This window comes from Callorhinchus milii, unplaced genomic scaffold (genome assembly GCF_018977255.1).
Source record: "Callorhinchus milii isolate IMCB2004 unplaced genomic scaffold, IMCB_Cmil_1.0 Scaffold6, whole genome shotgun sequence".
Taxonomy (NCBI): domain Eukaryota; kingdom Metazoa; phylum Chordata; class Chondrichthyes; order Chimaeriformes; family Callorhinchidae; genus Callorhinchus; species Callorhinchus milii.
This window is the reverse complement of record NW_024704747.1, coordinates 27,657,261-27,676,993: the sequence shown is the minus strand read 5'-3', so window position 1 is coordinate 27,676,993 and position 19,733 is coordinate 27,657,261. Positions and strand designations below refer to the sequence as shown.

At 41.4% G+C, this 19,733-nt stretch overlaps 1 protein-coding gene across 1 annotated transcript in view; it reads left to right on the top strand.

Annotated features, from left to right (window-relative positions):
- Positions 1 to 19,733, top strand: part of kalrna (kalirin RhoGEF kinase a) — a 102,526-nt gene that overhangs the window by 5,985 nt on the left and 76,808 nt on the right. The window contains exons 2-7 of the mRNA XM_042336312.1: positions 4,793 to 4,915; positions 10,341 to 10,532; positions 12,884 to 13,053; positions 13,681 to 13,855; positions 15,177 to 15,372; positions 18,563 to 18,729. Of these exons, the coding sequence (XP_042192246.1) occupies positions 10,500 to 10,532; positions 12,884 to 13,053; positions 13,681 to 13,855; positions 15,177 to 15,372; positions 18,563 to 18,729 (741 nt within the window). The 5' untranslated portion in view covers positions 4,793 to 4,915; positions 10,341 to 10,499. The remainder of the gene's footprint in view (positions 1 to 4,792; positions 4,916 to 10,340; positions 10,533 to 12,883; positions 13,054 to 13,680; positions 13,856 to 15,176; positions 15,373 to 18,562; positions 18,730 to 19,733) is intronic.

The following is a 19,733-nucleotide window of genomic DNA, read 5'->3' as shown; positions in this document are numbered from 1 at the left end:
AAAGTTCATAGTGAAGCTTCTCTTGGAGGGTGGTTGAGGCAGTAACAGTCTCAGCCAGGTCATTTGGGAAGGATTCCATCCAGTATTACAGGATGACAAAGTTGACCAGTGATGAATGGCAATAACATCATCCACAAAGGTCTGCGGCCAAGAATATCTTGCTGTTCTCAGTCTTGAAGACATGATAAGGTTCTATATCAAATGCGAGGATTATTATTATAAGGAAGGTAATATGAATACAAGGAGTTGAATGTTGGAGAATATCAAATAACTAACGAAAAGGAAACTTTTTTTAAAAAAACAGTATCAGCATCCTGTGAAGTTGTACAATAGTGTGTTGTCTTGCATTGTCAGTTATTGGGATTTTTGAGCTGGTGATTCATCAGTGGTTGGTTCATCCTGTTAGTTAGCAGTTAAGAGGAGTAAACTCGACCTTCCACAACTCTCAGACAGTTAATCAGCAACATTCACATATTTAACTCTCCTTTCTACTGTATTCTCAACAGCTGCATACAACAGTGGGCCCCTCACCAATGTAACCTCCATATACACCGTTAGGGCAAGAGCCCTAGAGTATCATCTGAAACAAAGAAATGAACAGGAGCCTCACTCGACATTAAATGTAATTGGCAGAGTGTAATCTGATGCGAATCCGTAATTATAAATGGTTGAGCGCCGCTGTTTAAATCACTTTTGTGCAGCTACCTGCAAGCGGAGTAGGACTGAGACGGGCTCAAAGAATTCTAAGCGGGATCGGGAAAGACCCAAAACTCCACACCGAGCAGGATTTTGTTTTCAGACAGGTATATCACCCAGATTGAATTATAGCTCCCAGTAAATTGAATTATCATCTGGTAGCACTCATTAATAAATGTAATGGTAACTGCACAGTTTACCAGCAAGAAGCACAACCACATTTCACAAATACACCACACTTCTCTGATTGACCTCCACCCTGTAATTTAACACAGCTGAATTAATTTGTTTTTACACCCTGTAAACCGCCTATCATATCCTACGCATTGTCAACCAGTGGAATTATTAAACACATTTGATGAATCATTTACATTCTGTTCCAAAAGATTTTCCCCACACATTATATAACATTATAGCTGTCAGTGAATATACCTTTCCCTTTGTTGAAGATTACTTCTTCTAGGGGTTTAGCTATTAATAGCACCACCCACAGACCTAACCGCAGTCTGGTGCTAACAGAGATGAATACTGAGACATTTCACAGTTCCATAAGATGGACCTGGAAAATTGTGTCCTATTTGTTGCCTCTACTATTTTTTTCCCACGCAATAACAATTAGTTGTTTGTGTTGTTGTGCGTGCTGGAATTGCATCTGTGCGTGCAATCAAAAAGGAAATTGCTCGCATGTTGCTGAAGGAAGGACTGATTAAGGTGTTTACATACTAAGTGAAACACGAACAGCGTGTAACAGAGAACACAGTATAGAGCAATCGGGAACCTTTGCCCTAACGAGGTCCACCAAAAATGGTAATGAACGTGATGGAAATGTTTGCTGTACATCTACATCACTTCCGTACTGCTTCATTGTTGTGGAAAAGGCAAGGGTTTGTACACCCATTAAATATTAATATTATAGTCGAGGTGCCTCAGGCACCTTAACAGTTCTCCTTACCAACATGCTACAATGGGGGATAGAGTGCCACTAATGGGGTTAAACATGAGCATTGCTGCTTCACACTGCAGGGAATTTAATCCCATAAGAGGCAAGTGACATTTAACATTGGACTGTTCCCCAAACCCCCCAAAAAACAATGAAAGGCCCCATAATCTTGTGGTTACTTGCAGCGAATGGGGAATTAGATGAGATCATTCTACAGTATTAAGTACGGGCTAATGACGTGTCACAAGTGTGCGGTTGCCTTTCAGCACCGAGCACAGCATCGTAAAGGAGGCGAGACATTCTTCCATATATCAAAGATTCAGCAGATCTTCATAAGCCTTGTCGCTGACAGTCTTCTTCAAACGTGTAAGAACCACTAAAAAAGGAACATGGGGGTGAAACCAGCAATGATTCCTGCATTGCTGGTTGAGGTACATCTCAAAGCTAACCTACTTGTGCAAGTGTATACATCTGGTAAAATGGGTAATTCGATGCAACAGGTTGGTTGATGTTGAGAGTGGGACAAACTGCTTCTTACTCGTTAAATGTGTTGAACATGTCAAATGAGTCCAATAGTTGCAGTCTGTTGGATAGTGTTTGACTTTTTAATGTTAGCGAGGAGCTGACAGGAGAGTTATTGACCGTTATCAACATTAGAAATAGTATTCACTTCAGAAACCCGGTGAGCAGAGTTCTGTACATGCATGTAAGTATGAGCCTCAGTATAGAATAATCAGAATAGGACATTATAAGTCAATGTTGCCACAAAACACCATTCTCTATGGTCAGTACAATCCAAGACTGTCTTCATTACGGGGTCTTTGTCCCAACCATTTCAGAGGNAAAAAGCTAAAGACATTTAGCTAATGAATTCTTGCTCACATGTTTGGCCCATATACAACTTCTATTTTCCCACATTCATTTCCCAATTGGAAATGATACGTTAGGAACAAATGGTTTCACTTATAAACCAAGTTTCTCGGTTCTGATTATTGTGCATTCCAATGATGTAAAGTAAGTAATGCCTGTGCTCTTAAACTGTACTATGGGTCATAACTAGCTATCCACAGTTGCCAAGCAAAATGCCTCAACCATTGAATAATTCACTTCTAGTTAATGCGACTAACTAGATACATGAGACTGGCGGGAAATGGAATCTTACTTCAGCAGTACTGAGTATTTTCCAAAGGACATAACAACAACTTGCACTTATATATCACCCTCTACTCAGGGTAGCGTCTCAGTGTATCTAACAGTGGCGGAGCCTGTCTGGGCGGGAGGTGGGAGGGAAGTGATCGTAAACACTGTCGAAAAGGAAGGTTTTCAGGCGGGACTTGAAAAAGAGGAGACCGCATGCAGTGATGTATTTTTAGTTTAATAATATGCTGCACGCACACTTTTACAATGCGAGAAACTGAAAATTTGGCCCCTGGAAGTGTTTTGTACTGTGCGTTGAATTTTGCAGGAATTAGTAACAGAAGAAAGATTTGCTAAGAAACAAATTTTTGTTACGCGTTTTTATTATTAATCCGACTTTTCTGAGAATAGAGGAGGAACTGTGACAAGATAATTATTGCCTTGTTTAATCTCGAAGGTGGGTAATGACACTTATCGGGTTGGGACTGTGTAGTGCTATTGTTTCAGTAACAACAAGGACTATTAGTGTGATGTGACTCATTATGGTTTTGGGAAAGCTTGAAAAGAGACTCTTTAAATTGCGGAAAGCAATCATGGTGTGTGTGTGTGTGTGTCTGTGTGTGGCCTTTAGTAATTGTACAGTTGAACGCAGATGCCTAAAACGTCACTTTTTCTGTGGGATAAAAAAAATCTAATGGAACCGTACTTCTTTGGTGATTTGAATTCATTGGTTCAAAAGGTGAAAGTGAAATGTTACAGAACCTGGATAGAGCTGAGAGAAGCTATGCAGGGTCCTTACAGTCTTTGGATCCAACCTTTTATATTGAACCTCCTTTCCCACTTTTAGAGTCCTCTTGCACATTTCCATGACTGAGAGCGATTAAGCAACCTCCTCCCAAACTTTGATGCTGTTTAGCCAGTGATGAAGATTCATTGGGAATAAATAGACCTCCAAACATCCCTGATGGCACAGCTGAGATGGTGAACCCTTGTCCTATTATTTCTGTGATGCAGTAAATTGGAAGAAGGCTGGATATACTGGGTTGCATTGCTCCTCTTTGCACAGGAATCTAATAAATAACTTGGGGAAATGGAAAACTTTGATTGCATCCATGAACCAGCCTTTCTGCCTCTCACTTACTTTAATCACGTGCAAGCCACATTGGTTCTGAGAAACATCTGCAGATTCCCCAATACCAACACAGCTGATGTTAATCTGCAAAGGCAGCTTGGAATAACTTTGCTTTATTGGTAGACATTGTGTTCCAAAATAACTTTTTATTATAAAAGCAATTACATATTTATATTTACACCCTCTCTGGTTTACCACCCTACAGTAAATCAACACAATAAATGTATCCTGAAGATGTGGATTTTGCTAAGAACCCGAGAGCTTAACATTTAGGATGATTATAACCCAATGATTACACTGCAGTTATTATTTGCAAAACAGAAAATCTCTCAAAACTACATCCAAGTTGCTAGTCCCTACCCCATCAATGTAGTGTATAAATAAAGTGGACACTTTCAATCTTGTCGGACCCATTGCATGTGCTGTGATCAGCCACTTTCTGTTGTTGTTGGAAATCCACCATCATCAGTAAAGGAGGGAAGAAATGGTAAAATTGGAGATGGGAAATTGGCACACTTTGAGATCATTACGCTGATCACTTTGGCTGTTCCTCGCATGCTTTCCATATTAGCTGTAGTATTCCTAGGAGCACCCACTGGGCGTCAGTCACTAAAGCCAGTTTATTGCAAACTGAATTTCTTTCACGTTATGGTTCGAGTGCCAAATTTCCCCTCCTGCCCATTTTACCATTTTTTCCCTCCTTTACTAATGTTGGTGGATTTCCAACAACAACGTTGCTGAATAGATTCAATCCCAAAAGTATTTCTAACCCAAGCTCTGAGTGAAACACTGCTCCTCTACATCATCTCTCAATGCAGTTTGGTGACTGCTTACGTTGCTTTATTTTTCTCACTTAACTTGCCTTTCCATTCTTTTTCCCACTACAGGTCCTTGACTGGATTGAAAATCACGGAGAAGCCTTCTTAAGCAAACACACTGGGGTCGGCAAGTCTCTTCATAGAGCCCGGGCGCTGCAGAAAAGACACGATGATTTTGAAGAAGTGGCTCAGGTATGAAACTTTTTCCTTTTTTTTTGGTCAGCCGGGTGACTGACACATGAGGAAACCCATCACCATGTTTAAGGGTATCCAAACCAAACTGAGAATTCCATGCATCCCACCTACACATGGAAATTCCAGTGATGGATTGCCTGGACTGGAATGCGCTATCTCTCCCTGCTTACTTAATTCCGGAAAGTATTAGGCGCAGGTCGGCTGGGGATCCAAGATTGTGCGTTGGGGTAACTGCTGGAGTCTAACCAACTAATAATAATAATAATCCTTGCATTTGATATAGCACTTTTCACGTCGGGAGGACGTCCCAAAGCGCTTCACAGAACACACAGTAAAGTGAATTGACTGTGTATTTGTGGGCGAACGCGGCAGCCAATTGCGCACAGCAATGTCCCACAAACAGTCGTAGATTGAAAATAACCAATTTATTATTGTTTTGGTTTTGGAGGGATTATTATTAGGCTCTGTGTGGAGTAAGGAAACTTGCCCAAGGTTTCGCCCTCTGCCTGGAATTGAACTCAGGTCTCTCGCTTGCAAAGCGAGTGCTCTAACCACTGAGCTACAGGACTCCTTTTAACTAAAACCACATAGCTTGCCATTGAGACCGCTGTCTGGCAAGTTTTCCTGCTGCTTGTCCAGCTCGGACCACCCTACCCATTAGCACTTTGGCTTGCAGATTAAAAGGAGCCTAGTGGGATGATTCCCTGATCCCAGTGACTGGGCTGCCCTTCCAGGTCCTGTCAATGAACAATAGCCAACGGGTATCTATGCTGATCGGTCTTAATTCATTGGTATTTGGCAACACTGATTGCTTCACATTATTGTTGATTCAAGCTCCAGTTTCTTTTTTTTTTTTAAAAATGCAAGAACTGCATTCGAGAAGGAAATGAACAGTGACATTCGGTGCTAATGGAACACACAGAACCATAACTTTCCCGAATCTTCATCTGGAGTATTGGCTCTTTTGTTCGTGTCCACCCAGGCCTGCTTTAGAGATACTGATTTGAAATAAAACTATTTAGGAATCAATATTTTCATTATTTTCGTCATGATCTGGCCGTTGTCACTCTAGACCAGCTTTTATATCACTGGCCATAGTTTTGGACTTAATCTTGAGACATCCTCCTGGCATGAAAGGCATTATATCACATGCAAGGATTATTAGGATTTTTATATCGCGCATTAATCATCATTCTGTTTAGAGGAATCATTCACAGTTTATGTATCCTCTTTCATAAAGCATAACACAAGGACATCTGTATCTCTCTGCCATCTGTTCCAAATTCTCGTTTTTTTTACATTGAATGGAATAGGAAATTCCGTACATAATCCCAAAGCCTTCTGTACAAAGTGACTACTTTTCCCCATTCTGAAGTCAATTCTAAACAGTTGGTACTGGAGAACGGAGGATTGATATAACTGGTCCATTATGAATGAATGTCCAAGTCATTTCAATGTAACGTTCCATCGCTTTCCAAAACAATTAATCTCTTTACTGAAACATTGAACGATAACACTGAGTGTGTTTGTTTCTTTAAACACTGATGCTAGACTGCATAACTTCCTCTCTCTCTCTGAAGTGGTCGAATGACCCACATGCCCTGACCCTTTTCTTTCAGATTTTGGGCATTCATTATGTATGCTACTCATTTGCTTATTCATCAATTTGACAGGTGAGCAGGCAGTCTGTACTGAGCCCAATGATCTGAGTAGTTAGATTGCGGGAATGTATGTTCCACTAGATGATTACCCCCTCTTAAATATTCTGCTTCTATAGTGTCAACCCAGCTCAGTTGGCAACCTTTTCATATCATTCCATTACCTTTTGAATATAATAATCTCACTACCCACTATGACGTAAAGGAACACAAACTCAACCATTAATTGTAATAAATGCTACAAATCCAGTCATATTCCAAAACCCTACACCAATTGATGCATACCCTCACATATTCTAGCATTCCAGCTGCACCTAATGTGTTATAGATCATGTTATAACTACTATTTGGGAAAGTCACTGTGGTTTATTGGACCATAAGTGACTGGATTCATCAATGGTGTGTTTTGATTCTAACCCACAGCTTGTGTTCACATATAAATAAAAGTCTGCTCAGGTGGGCCACAAAGCACTAATCTTGTCGAAATAGATTTTCCGTTCGTAAGCGAGTATGTTTGTCTTGTGCATAAATCATCGTGTTTTATTGTGTTACATTGAAGCAGCTTCTGTGAATTGCTCCTTGGCAAAGTCTGGTTCCACTGAATTTATTGGTTTAAAATCTCCTTTTCAGTGATTTATGCTTCCGAGCTCAATATAATTACTGCCGTGCATTTTCTTTTCCATTTAGTAGCGTTGGGGACTGCTGGATAGTCTAGTCAGGTCAAATAATTCACCAGGTGTTCAATACATCACGTTTTGGTAATTTTCAAAAATAATCCATGTTGTTTTCCAAGATGAAGTGGTTTTATTTTCTTCCTAATGCTTTTGGATTCCATTTAGTCGATATTCCACAATTATAGGAGCTTTTAGCATTTTTGACAATAATCATTATTAAGTTGTCGATAGTACTTTGAAAAGATTGCGAAAATCAGTTAAACTTAGCTCTTCGCAGTCTTTAAAAGTCAACCGCTGGCTGGTTAGGAAAGTCTTTGCTCATTAGAGGCAAATATCTGTTCGTGATGACAGGCTTTGGGGAAAACTGCTGCTTTTACTTTTACTTGGACACAGTTAGCCTGCGAGCACTTATCTTATCTACTTCCTTATATCTGTCATATTGGGTTTCACACACGTGGTATGATTAATCACTGATATAATTTTCAGTACCGCCCGCTCTCATAACTGACTCGCAGCAAGTCATGTAAAGTGGAATCCTTCTCTCCCTGCGGGGGTCTTGGAAGCTGTCCTTTTGCTTATCGGACTTGTCTGGTTGCAGGCCAGAAGGTTAAAAATGAACCTCGTGTACTCAATTATATACGGTTCCCATGCCGTACCTTGTTCAAATTGCAGACATCCACACAGACCCAGATGCTGATAGACTAAAAGGAGAGGAGATCCTGAACCCGAAGGTGCTAGTGGGGTTACTTTTTTAGGGGGAGTGGAAGAGAAGAGATATGAGTCCAAGTGCCAAACACAGATCACCGGCCGGTACCACAGGCAAACAGCACCATTCTTGATTGCAGAGCATCGGCGGCAGACCATTTGGTATTGAGGGCATCATCACTAAACTATGCTCTGCTCACCGTAACTAATAGCCATCGGAAGTTGGCTGATTTATTGCTTCCCCACCTGAGCTCCTGGTGTGTCTAAAGCTCACAAACCTCAACCGCCCCGCCACCCCATACCCATACAGAGTAAAGTTTTAGACCACTGTTTTTTCTCATTGTGCAAATGTGCCACTGTGGGTTAAAGTCTAATAAAACTAGCCCAGAATGTAGTCATCTTAAAATCTCTGGTTCTACGTGCACACACACAGATAAGAACATAAACCACACCCTCTATGGATATTTACTAAGTATGGAACTGTAAAAAATAATAAAAATAATCCTCCTTGCATTTGATATAGCGCCTTATCACGTCGTTAAGATGTCTCAAAGAGCTTCACAGAATATACTGTAAAGTGAATTGATTGTATATTTTGTGGGGACGAAAATATATTGCTCCATACCCTCAATTGATTTATTCGCCAAACAGCTATCTGATTCCCTCTTGAATTTGTTGCTTTCCTCACCTCCCCGGGTAGTCTATCCACATATTCACCACACTGTAAAATAATTAAATCTAAACTGTCTGTTTGCTTTCCTCCTTTGAGTTTGAGTCAGTGCCCCCTGAGCCTTTGAATAATCAGGGCTGGTCTGCACTCTAATCAGAATTTGTGCCATTATTGTGGGAATATAGAGTTGGAATTCATGAATTATATATGTTATTACCTTCCAGTCTGAGGAGTGTGCACTACTAGTCTAGGCAGCACGTGTCCAAGTGAGGGAGGCAAATTAACATCATGAAATACAGAGCTTCCAGTGTCATTTTACTGTGGCGTGGCAAACGTTAAAACAGACAGCCTCTTAATAGTTATCGTATTTCCTCAACCGAACAAGCTCGTCGGAAGCTCACACAAATGTGCACGTCAGATTAAAGATGTTGCATTATGTTTCATAAGAACATAAGAATTTGCTAGACTAAAGAAGATCAAGGTCCATCCAGTTTGCCTTCCACCATCCTGGCAGTCACTTGTCCCAAACTACATACTGTACTGTATCCCGAGATACTATTTCCTAAAGGATATCTATCTCATTTGCTTGTGAAAGAATCAGCACTTTCTGCTTCCACCTTCTGTCTAGGGAGCCAGTTCCGTACATTTACTATCGTTTTCAGATGGGTCATAACTATAGCAGATCTGGCAAGGATAATAGAAAAGGGAACGCAATGAAATCCACATGCAAGTGGTAGCACAGATCTGTGGGAACATACTGCAGCCTACTGGCCATTACTAGTCCCGATACATTCAAGAGACTTTTGTTTCAATCTTGTATGGAAATTGTGGAATGTCAACACTGATGAATGATTGTGTCATGGTTACTGTTTCTATGGTCCATAAAACTTGCTTTAGGAAAAGGCTTCAACGGATGCCACAAACTGAAGGGAAATGGAGAACAATTAAATAATAATTCTTGCATTTGATATAGTGCCTTTCGGCCATCTTACCTCGCTGTACAGGATTTACTGTAAAGTGTAGTGACTGTGTATTTTGTAGACTATCGGAATAAAAATTGTTAATTCGGCTACAGCAAATGGGTGAAGCATTGTAACAGCCGTGTGAAGGATTGAATGAAATAACGTGTCTGGAATTGAAATCCAAAGATATGTCAGGACTTTACGGTGTGTATTTGGAAAATAGTTTGCGAAAAATCAGGAAATGCTGATGATGTAGGTCGGACACATTTATTTGTTTGTTTAGCGATAAACGCATTTTATTAGTAAACTGCAGTCGAAGTGGACGAACAACTTTATCTGATTGCACCTGAACTCTCACATTTTGTGCGTGTGTCAAGCCAACTCGCATCAAGGAGGGCAGTAAACAAGGAATAGCAGCAGTCTTTTGGGGGGGGGGGGGGGGAAGATTCCAGGGATTTTACAGATAGCTGTGAGTTCTTTCATTTCGGAGCAATCTGCACAACATTCTGGCGCGGAATGTTATACATTTCAGAAGATTAAATCCTGTTTTGCACATAAACACACTGGAGAGTGCCGGCTAAACTAACTCCTGTGCTTACTTCTCTCAAAAAGGGGTCTCTCTGATGAACGTGATCCTCTTTTAGGCTTGATGTGCGAGTCACAAAGATAATACACAGCCGCAGTCCCTTCTGGAATCTCAAGACTCTCCCTGTTTTTTCCCCCACCCCCCCCCCCCCACCCACCCCCGACTAGAACACGTACACCAACGCTGATAAGCTGCTGGAGGCCGCTGAGCAACTTGCTCAGACAGGAGAGTGCGACCCTGAGGAGATCTACAAAGCAGCACGTCACCTGGAAGTGCGCATTCAGGACTTTGTCCGGAGGGTGGAGCAGAGGAAACTGCTACTGGACATGTCCGTGTCATTTCACACTCACACTAAAGAGGTAAGGTGGACAGTCCTACCATCTGCTTGAGCAATATTCAGTTCCCCCACCGCCCCCCGCTCCCACCACCTCCCCCTCTCCCTGCCCACCTTCAGCTCGAGTGTCCGGCCAACTGTGTTGAAAGCGCTTTGAGACATCCTTCTGATGAGGAAGGTGCTACAGAAATGCAAATTGTAACTGTATTTATTCCAGTTTGGAATACAGTGATTGTAAAAGTTTCTGTGCCTGGTCGGGTAAAATATCACAAGTGCTCACCCAGTTGTGCCTGAACAATTTTTCCCAGTATATATTCACTTGTCTTTCGGTGTTATATGTAAATATTGTAATTGTAAGTGAGTGAGGCTGCTTCATTTACTCTGTGCGTTGAGCTGCCTGTGTTATTTAGCCGTTTTGGCTAAGCATCTATTTGGGTTTAGTTTTGACATTAGGCAGATGCACTTTATTGCACAAAATTTTAGAATTTGTCAACATTTAGTTTTAACGGCTCACATTTTGAGGACCTGGGTTTCAGAGTGTTAATGATGACACAGGAGCCAAAGGGATAGAATAGAAACAGTGCCAATAATAGATCAACGTTGCAGCGATTAAGAGATTCGATTGAGAAATAAAAGCCTCTGAGACCACATTCTGTTGTTCAGCCCCCAACCAGACAATTTTCAGCTTTCTCCCATCCTGGAACGTGATGCTTAAACTCAACCCAGTTGAATCGGAAATGTTCCCATATTTGCTGCACTAGATGGCAGTCTACTCCATAAATCAGCAGGTTTGACTCTCGAAGTTAAATTACATGCGTTGAGATCATAAGGAGGTGCAGCTGCTATGAAACGAGCAATTTTTTTAAATCAGGCTTTCGTGACTACTGATGTCATTCTTCTTCCTATCCATGATATAAATTCAATTTAATTTTAGTCGATCGGTGGATTGCTTTCAGAAGGTAATAAACCCTTTAAAAAAAATAATAATTTGATCGCAATATCAATCGTAATAATAATAATAATCCTTGCGTTTGATATAGTGCCTTATCGCCTCTTCGATAAGGCACTATCTCAAATGCAAGGATTATTATTAAATTAACCAATTTCAGATGCACGTGTATAAAGCTGTATCACAGAAAAGAGAGAAGGTGAGTATCCCCCTGATGGGATCTGTTATTTCTCATCAAGCCCAGCTGAGAAAACTGAAAATCCACAAACCAACAGCAACCGATTAGACTTATGTGTTTGTCAAACATAACTAGTTCCTGAGTTTCTCAGTTGCTGCTCAAGTCGATGTTCCTCAAAGCATCGCTTGACAGTATTTACCTCAGCATATAATTGATTTATTACATACGCCACCCAGCTGTCCACTGATCTGCTGGTTCATGTTAATGGAAGAGACTATCCAGGGGTTGCTATTGATAACTCAAAAGGACTGCTAAACACCAACTGTTTTCTCTTCTGATAATTCACAGATTCCTTTTCTGTTCTATTCTATGTCGGGGGTTTTCATGGAAAGATAGATGCAGTAAAATACCACCATCTCAGGAGAAAAGTCACAGCTCGAAGGGGTACTGCAACTGAATGTTGTTGCTACTGAATGTAGCGACAACTTATAATACAACAACAAAAACTTGGATTTATATAGCGCCCTACACGTCGGAGAGCGTCTCAGAGCGCTAAAATAATAAGTTAATATAAGCACATAATAATAATTCAGTAGCAACAACTTATAATAATAGTAATAATAATAATAATAATCCTTGCATTTGGTATAGTGCCTTACCATGTCGTTGAGATGCCTCAAAGCACTTCACACCATATATTGCACAGTGCATCGACTGTGTATTTTGTGGGTGAAATGCGGCAACCAATTGCCAACTTGTACTTGTACAGAACCTTTCACAAAGGACAAAGTCTCAAAGTGCTTCACAGAGACGGAATGGGAGCCTGAGCAGGGTAGATGATGGTGGGGGTGCGGGGGTAAATAATTATTTATTATTAAATAATAAATAAAAATAATAATTGGGTCACTTAATCCACAACTGTTTGTGGGACACCACTGTGCGCAATTGACTGCCACGTTTCGCCCGCAAACTATGCAGTCAATTCACTTTACAGTATATCCTGTGAAGCGCTTTGAGACGACTCAAAGCCGTGATAAGGCGCTGTATCAAATGCGAGGATTATTTATCCTGTGAAGAACTTTGAGGCGTCTCAAAGACGTGATAAGGCCCTGCATCAAATGCAAGGATTATTATCTTTATTATTATCATCTTGTAAACCACTGAGGGAAAAGAAATGACTGTCTCAGTACTGCTATGCAGGGGATTGTATCTCTGTGTCTGAGTCATTGCTGTTGCTGATCCCTTCTAGCTGTGGGCATGGATGGAGGAGCTTCAAAAGGAGCTGTTGGAGGATGTTTGTGCTGACTCGGTGGATGCCGTGCAAGAACTTATCAAACAGTTTCAGCAACAGCAAACAGCCACACTTGACGCAACCCTGAATGTTATAAAGGAAGGGGAGGATCTCATTCAGCAACTCAGGTGAGCGGAGTCAGCTGCAGGTAAAGGAGAATGAAACCACGCGTGTCTTTCTCCGTATACCAATAAATGTTTTCAGCAACCGATTGATGACCCCTGCTTACTTTGGAAAGCATATTTGTGTGTTGCGATGTATTGCGCCCAGCTTGGACACACATCTTTAACTGTCCAGTGCTTTGGGACATCCTCCCGAGGTGAAAGGCGCTGTGTAAATATAATTTGTTGCTGCTGCGGTTGTAAATATTATCATGCAAACCAAGTTATTTTTGAAAAGTTGCCTTGCAAGTGGATTACATTTGTTTGTGCCACACTTCTGGTGCTATAAACTATTGGCTCAAGTAAAACTAGATGCGTTTTTATTTCTAAAACTTTTTAAAAAGAAATCATTCTGGATGAATGTACCTGGAATCATAAGATCTCAATCAAATGTCAGCCTATGCAAGGAAGCCTGCTTTTTTTTAACCTTTTTTAGTCCGTTTTAGGAGCTGCCTTAAAGGTCTTTATATACTTGAGTGCCTTTTCATCAATCCTTTCACATTTTGGTTGTTTTCACAGTCGTGTGTGTAGCTGAGAAAGAGCGTCATCATAGGTATTTGGATGCATTAATGCTGAAATCTTGATTTGCCACAGGGACTCTGCAATCTCCAACAATAAAACTCCACACAATAGCTCCATCAGCCACATAGAGAGTGTTCTTCAGCAGCTCGATGAAGCCCAGGGACAGATGGAAGAGCTTTTCCACGAGCGAAAAATCAAGTTGGATATTTTCTTACAGCTTCGGATTTTTGAACAGTACACGATTGAGGTAAGGCCTGAGTTCACATCATCCATTGTCTTTGATCTTTAACGAAAGACGGATTTCTTTCCTGGGACAAGTCTGTCCCATCAGATCTTGGGGGTACTTGGGAGCTCAGCTGTTAGGGGTCTTTTGGAACTAGGTGGTTGAATTAGGCATTATAGAAGCTTATAGGCATTATACATGGAATGATATACTGTATGTTCAATGCATTTAATTACTGAAGCCAGAATGCCGCTTATCTGGTTATCTGACTGATTTTTTTAATTTTTGTTGTCAACTTTGTTAGAGTGATAAAGCAAAGATCATCTCATTTTCTTGGCGTACAAGACAGACCGGTTAACTGCGACTCATTTTTTTTCGTAGAAATAGCAATGGGATTCACAATAATTGTTTTCATGTTGATGTTAACATCTTTAAATAGGTTCAACTATTGTGAATCATGCTGCCTGGACGATTAATTTTCTAAATTATGGATGGCTATTATCATCGAAACTAATGTACCAATAAATATTTTGCCAAGTATAAAGGCATTATATTCCATATAAATCAGTAGGTGTACTAAGAGAATTTGTCTCCAGTCCCTTTCGTTTGTGAATTTAACACAGTTGATTGGCTGAAGTCTATCTTTCTCTGTGACAAGACTCCCTGGTGTGTACCTTAAACAAGAACTGTTCTCGAGTCATTGAAGCAGCAATAGGATCACAAAAGAACTTCATTAAAAGAAAGTAATTGAGCAGAAAGCACTGCAGCAAGCAGTAGATTAGATTTGCCAGCTATTAAGGGTCCTAAAAGTGTTACTGCCGGAGCCATACCAATGCTGAAAACAGTCCTTTTAATCATAAAAAACATGGGTAACCTGAATTAGACATAAAATACAATTTGTAAGATGTCTCTACATTAACTCATCACATGAATGCTCCAGTAGAGTATCCACAGAGAAATGGGAAGGTGGGTTTATATTCAATTCCCCACACAAGCTTCTGACCTCGGCTGTGTTACGGTGGACATTTGAATGTTTATTTTTTTGTAGGGGAATAGAAATGGATAGCTTGTCTAAAATAGGACAATTCTAGGCTGGTGTATTGCCTTCAGTGTCCAAGGCTAGAGAGGACCAAATAGGCCAGCGTTTCCTGCCCGCTGTTTCCTGACTGCTGCTGTGGTTGATGGCTCGTGTCTAGGTATATGATGCCTTTGATGGGCAAATACCATAGTTGTCTGGTTCACACCTGGTGGTTTGGATGTGCTGGCAGTTAGTTTTGAGTTCCCAGTTGTCGGACCACAGATTAACTCTAGAAATGTGACTGCAAACCCTGTGCGGTTTCACCAGGTTACAGCAGAGTTAGACGCCTGGAATGAGGATCTTCTCCGTCAAATGAACGATTTCAATACCGAGGATCTGACTTTGGCTGAACAGCGACTACAGAGACACACAGAACGCAAGCTGGCTATGAACAACATGACCTTCGATGTAATTCAGCAGGGCCAAGATTTACACCAGTACATCATGGAAGTGCAAGCATCAGGTAACACAGGAGGAGTTTAAGGGGAGAGTTATTTTACTGTTACTTATTTTCAAAGGGACAATCACTCCCTGGGGAATCCCGGTTGTTTTTTATAGTCGACGATCACATAATGCGAGAAGCGAATACTGTACCCGCAAGCATGTTGCTTGTTATTCATTTCCATAGCAATAATAATAATAATAATCCTTGCATTTGATAGAGCGCCTGATCACGTCATTGAGACGACTCAAAGCGCTTCACGGAATATATTGTAAAGTGGATTGACTTTGTATTTTGTGGGTGAAAATTGCACGCAGCAGCATCCCACAAACAGTCGTGCATTGATTGAGTGTCCAAATTATCATTATTATTCTTTTTTTTTTGGAGGGATTATTACCCTCGGAAGGCGATCTGCCAATCGACTAAAAAAGCGGGTTCCTACTTACTGCTAGGTAAACAGTTTCATCCTCCTTGCAGCCCGTCCCCTGGGGGAATGAGTAAATGTATTACAGTGTTGATTTGTGAGCCATTCGGCAGAATGTCCACAGTCAGAGCAGTGAGATCGATGGAGGGTCAGGTGTCCTACTCAAACATATTATCACTCTCGTGCCTTGTACATTTAGAATATCACCTTAGGTTAAGATGAGGAACATTATGATTTTGTTTTACATAACTTGCTGGGGTTAAGCAAATAGATTCTCCACCAGTTATGAAATTAGCAATAAGCCTCCATACATTCCTGTTATACATAAAGGAGATCTCTTAGACATAAACACTGACCACCTTTTTTTAATAATAATAATAATCCTTGCATTTGGTATAGCGCCTTTCACATCAGGAGGACGTCTCAAAGCACTTCACGGATTTACTGCAAAGGTTTAAGAGCAGTATCTCCAAATATTGTCAGTTTTGCATTGCTTTCACCCACAAAAAACACAGTCACTACACTTTGCAGTGGATCCTGTGACATGCTTTGGGATGTACTCCTGATGTGAAAGCTGCTAAATCAACTGTAAGGATTATTATTATACACAGGACAAATCTCCCAAAATGTATCATTCTAGAAATGGACTCATATTTGCCACTGAGAGAGGGTGACACACTGATGTTCGCCTCACGTTGACTGACTGTTTCCTTCATGTCTGAGGCTGCAGGCACAACGCTGTGTTTGAAAAGGTCTGTTTACAAACGAGCCACTTATTAGTCCGTAGTCAAAGAGAGAGGAGCTGATCTGAGCGGCCACTTCATATGATCTTCATTCAATGTGGCAAATGCAAGTGAATCGTAACAACTGCTTTACAAAGTCTGGTCCACGCCACATAAGTGTATCACTATCGGGTTTTCAGTTGCACAATTCAGCAAAATGCGACCTTATTTCAGCCTTGGTATGTTAACAAGCTTCTAACTCCTCTTGTTGTACAATACTTATTGATCTTTTAGTTTAGAAAACGCAGCCATGAACGAACGATGGTCCTGTCAAGTTTCATTAAAGAGTGGGGAGCCCTGGGTTTGAACTGTGCACAAGCCGAATGAGCACTGACTGGAGCAGCAAAATATTGCTGGTCCTGCACGAAAGCGCAGTGTCCCATTCCCTTCCAGCCTTCCCCTCCGGAACATAGGAACAGGAGTAGGCCATTCAGCCCCTCGAGCCTGTTATGCCATTCTGTTAGATCATGGCTGATCTGCACCTCAACTCCAAATCTGGGGTGGCAAGAGCAGGCGGGCATCAGATTGCTCTCTGCAGGAAAGGCACTGTGATGTAGCAAAAGACAAAGTGTTCCTGTCGGGTGCACTTATTGTGATCGACACAAGTCTGAAAGGGTTTTGGTAGTTAGGTCTCTCTGCTCTATGGAAAGGAACACTTGCTGTCCATTGTCACATCTCACACGAGTCACACACCTGCCATTCCTAGTGCCGTAAACCTCACATAAGTCACACCAGTTGGGACCATACATTTAATATGACTTGTGCAAAGGATGAGTTATGTCAAACTTGAATAGGATATAAACTCTCAAACAGGGTTTGGGCAGACAACCACCACCACAACCACAACAACTTGCATTTATGTAGTGCCCTTCACACTGGGTGACGTTCCGGAGTGCTTGACAGTGGCGGAGGCTGACAGTGAGTCGGTGGGGGGAGAGGGGGTAAATTCAGCTACAGATTTTGTTTTACACTCGGAGCAGGGAACCTCTTTATTAGAATCCTGTTTATTTCGGTCATAGTTTTATTATGATAATTATTGTTTTAAATGCTGCACATTGGGGGGAAAAAACAGACATGGCCCAATTGTTCAAATGCTCTTTCCTGCTCAATACTGTCCTCACTAACTCTCATGTTCTGAACGTGACAAGTGAAGTTGTTTTTTAATCAACAACGACAACGCGCATTTATATAACGTCCTTCGGGCCAGACGGCGTCTCGGAGCGCTTGAACACAGTTCATGAAATCGCATTTCAGCCCCATTTCAATTCTGTACAGTTATGATGGTAAATTAAGGTCATTGTGGCTTGTTTTTCTTCCCCATTCTGTGCGCTAGCAAAGTTTTCAAAGATACATAAATGCTTTCCTATTGCACTTTAAAACCTCAGTTGTCCCAAAGCAATGTTGCAGGGAACATGAGCCGATTGCATTTCAGATCTCAACACATGAATGACTGCAGCTGATCTGACGAGGAAGCACAAACGTATGAAGGCAGTCAGGCTGTTGTATGTGTAAAATACGGAACGTAAGGAGAGACCACACTGACCTTCTTTGTTATTCAATCCACAACTGTTTGTGGGACGCCTGCTGTGCGCAATTGGCTGTCGTGCTTCGCCAATACAATACACAGTCAGTTCATTTTGCAGTGTATTCTGTGAAGCGCTTTGAGACGTCTCAGCCACTTGATAAGGCGCTACATCAAATACAAGGATTATTATTAGTATTACTCAGAAAGTTAACCTGAAAGTTTCCTCGTGTCCTTGATATTGTCCCATCAGTATTTACAATCTAGCATACATTGACACTGTGTTGCGTGAACGATTCAAGCCAGATCCAAATTCTTATTAATCTTTTGTCGTACTGTTATTCGACAGGTCTGGTCTGGGGGTGGGGAGCCGTTATTCTAACAATCCTTTTAAATTCTGCCACAGCGAGCGAGTTTTGTGGGGCTCCACTGTGAGAAAAGCAAAGGCGTGTAAGTAACCAACAGGGTCTTTGCTTTAAGCAGGGATCGAGCTCACATGTGACAAAGACATGGACATCGGAACACAAGTGCAGGAGCTGCTGGAGTTTCTGCATGAGAAGCAGCGAGAGCTGGAGATGAACGCTGACCAGACCCAGAAGCGCCTGGAACAGTGTTTGCAGCTCCGTCACCTGCAGGCGGAGGTTAAACAGGTAGGAGGGACCCAATGGCTTCTACAGTGAAATTCATCACTTCAACATTGTTGGTCAACAGCAGTACATCTCCGTTGAGTGAATAACCTGGTGCCATTTGCTGGTTTAGCCTCACAAGCCGAATGCCCATAATGGGCAATATACCAGTACCAACTTAATGAGTCATTGCCTTCAAGAGAATGATGAGAGCAGAATATTTGGCAAGGGGGGAAATAAATTGCCATTTCCAATGAGACCGAATTGCCAAGTTCTGGCCAACTCCATATTACGAAAGACACACATGTAAAAGCCGGATAAACCACAAAAGTTCACCATTTACATTTGACGGCTCGTTCAAATGACAGCACTTGCATGAAGTGTTACACGCACACACGTAATATTTGCAAAACTGGAGGGAGAAATATGCTACTTTTTTTGCTGATATTCACTGCATTGCAGCGGTCAGTGGACGTGGGCAAGTTTGAGAGAAATAGTCTGCATGCCTGCACTTTGTAAGTATCTGTCAGTTATCCGCAGAGGCAGTGAGGTGTGCAATGTGAATCCATGCTACCTGTCTCAAAGAGCAAAGTCTGGAATTAAATCAGACCTGCAGCACTCAGCTTTGAGCTGACTCAGACTCACTCCTTGCTGGAACTCTGCAGATTTTCCCCCTAGGCTCCTGGGCAAATGTTTCCCGAATTTCTATTTTGCACTCAAGGAAAATGACAGCTCGCAGTAAGACAAGTAGTTTCTTTAGAAAGAATTTGGCTGCCGTTCTACAGCAACAACAAGACGCCCGCAAAATATGCAGTGGATTCACTTTACAGTATATTCTGTGACTCGCTTTGAGACATCTCGTTTTATCAAACGCACAAGGATTATTATTAATATATAGCGCCCCTCACACAGGGTAGCGTCTCAGAGCACTTGCTTACAAAGCACAAAGAGTTGGACTCTTAGACAACTCTGGGTGGCTGTCATCTTCGTTTCAAAAGAATTGATTGCTTTTGAAAGGCTCACTCTTG